The sequence below is a fragment of the Limulus polyphemus genome, unplaced genomic scaffold (assembly GCF_000517525.1).
Source record: "Limulus polyphemus unplaced genomic scaffold, Limulus_polyphemus-2.1.2 Scaffold3530, whole genome shotgun sequence".
In the NCBI taxonomy this organism is placed as follows: Eukaryota; Metazoa; Arthropoda; class Merostomata; order Xiphosura; family Limulidae; genus Limulus; species Limulus polyphemus.
The window spans coordinates 57,345-59,756 of NW_013669140.1; the positions used below are offsets into that span (position 1 = coordinate 57,345).

A 2,412-nucleotide genomic window follows, 5' to 3' on the forward strand; every position below is an offset into this window, starting at 1 on the left:
CTGTCTCTGCTATACAATTTTACTTCAAGTGGGTTTCTCGTCGTTATTAAATTTATTTTTAATTTTGCTTAAGTGTTCCATTTCTTAGCTCCTCGTTGCCCTAAGATATATCAATTCATGCAATCCAGATTTGCCAAACTCCCTTACCAGTAGCTAGTATGCAAGTTTAGTTGAAACTATCCTTAATCAATATATAATTTAAGGGTTCCTGAAACATACTTCTATCTAACCTACTTAAGTGAAGCCCATCTGTAGCAATATAATTCAAACCTTTATCCTGAAAACGTTGGGGTCCTGTGGTTTAGATTTTAATTTGTTTTGAAAAATTTAGTACCCTTTTTTCACTTAACCTTGTGTTACAGTTTAAACTGGCATATTTGTACTGTATACATGAGGAAAATATATGTTTCAAGTTTTTTGTCTGCTTGAGATTGATTGATACCTGGAGAGTACCAATACCTTAGGTTCGAAGTTACTTATTCAACTGATTCTAACTTACCTTGCAATTTTATTTCGCCTCTGTAATTTTGCGGGAATGTGAGATTGTAGTCGTGAACTAAAGATTTGACTGCCTTTGTCAAACTATTATGCCTTTTTTCTACTTGTTTATTTGTTTGTTGTTAAGCACAAAGCTACATAATGGCATGTTTGTCTACTGCGGCTATCGAAGCCCAATTTTTAGCATTATAAGCCCTCATACTCATTTCTGAGGCACCGGGAAGCTCTCCACTTATTTTCGAATAATTTTACACGTAAAACATTTTGGAACCTCCCGTTATATGTGAGAATGGTTTACCTATGTTTTAATTATTCGTTAACACGGAACGTCACAACAATTATTGCAACATTTTTTGTTTATTCGTAAGGGCTCCAGTGGTACAGCGGTATGTCTGCGGACTTACAACGCTAGAATCCAGGTTTCGATACCCGTGGTGGGCATGACACAGACAGCCATATTGTGTAGCTTTGTGCTTAATGACAAACAAATATTTCGTGAGGAAAAGTCTTTAACCATTCTATAAATATGAAAATCTTTTTCGAAAGTAAGTTTAATAACATTCAGTAGTTTTCAGTGATTTATCACTAAATGTGTGGTCGAATGGCAAAGTCAAAAATATAATTAAAGTACGTATTTAGAATATATATTTATAAATAAAAATGGCTATAAGAATTGCCATGATCCTGTGATCCAAAGTAGCACAGACATAATGAATTTGGCACTATATGCACTTTCTTTCCGGATTTTTACTTCCGGCTTGACAGTTTTGGGCGTTCCTCGACAAAATATTACATCAGCGAAAATATACGAAACTCTTTCTAGCCTTTCAAAATTATCTATTCCTTGAATAAACGGACTACATCTACGTAAACTTTTCTATTTTTATGCTGGCTTCTGCCCCAAAATCTTCGCTGAGAATTCCAGAATTTCTTAGGTTTTTGTGACTAGTGTTAACAAAATTCCACTTTTTGCGGTTTGATACATGTGCTTAAGTTTGTTACAGAAATATATTTCTATACGTTTGTTATTAGTTTTGATATTAAAAAACGGCCCTTTCCTACCAGTTTCTTTTGGGTTTTAAAGGTCATAATGACACGCTTACGCTTCTGCTCAAGTGTTATTGAGATTTTTGTTACAAGTGTTTCTTCTAAAATTTCACTGACAGTGATACTTTTTGCATCACTCTACTGGTAAGCCATGGGCATGACGCTCGCGTATGTAATTTCTGCTAAAATGTTAAGAATGATGATAATTATTGGTTATGTTGGTATGTGATGCTAGCTTGTGTGTGTCTCTCTCTACTAATGTTTAATGCATAATGATACTTGTATATATGTTTTTGCAAAGACAGTGGTACAGTTATAGGTAATGACACTTACTTAGATTCATGTTTCTGATAGGATTTGGTGGAAAGAAAGATCACAGAGCTTCACTATCTTCTGGAAAAAGAAAGATTAAAATTGACTCAGGAAAAACGAAATGTAGCCCAGCTGAAACGTCAGTTGAACTCGGTAAGTTGTGGATTGGTTGTAACGTTTAAGATTATCCTAATTTTATTAAGTATTTTTATTGATGAAACATATACTGCCTAAATGAGTGCACTTTCTTTAGCTTAAGGAGATTATATTGTTGCGTCAGCGAGGTCACGTGACTAGTATCACGCCACCTGTTTTCTAGAAATATCCCCGAATACAACTTTACCGATACACTTAATTTCAACAGTCGCTAAAACGTCTCACGAGCTCGACTTCAACAATACTCCGTTTAATTACATACTCTCTGACTGCAGTTCAATTATTCATTACCTACACTGTTGTTCCGTCACGTTGTGACCATTTTATATATACCAGACTACCCCCATATCTAGTAAATGCTACGGCATTCTTGAAGGAACAAAAAGAATAAACTAGTTT

The 2,412-nt window shown here is 34.7% G+C and overlaps 1 protein-coding gene across 1 annotated transcript in view; it reads left to right on the forward strand.

Moving 5' to 3' along the window:
- LOC106469528 overlaps nucleotides 1-2,412 on the forward strand; it is a gene marked incomplete at its 3' end in the record, with an annotated part of 110,132 nt that overhangs the window by 48,490 nt on the left and 59,230 nt on the right. The window contains exon 3 of the mRNA XM_022398068.1: nucleotides 1,900-2,010. Coding sequence (XP_022253776.1) covers nucleotides 1,900-2,010 — 111 coding nt within the window. The remainder of the gene's footprint in view (nucleotides 1-1,899; nucleotides 2,011-2,412) is intronic.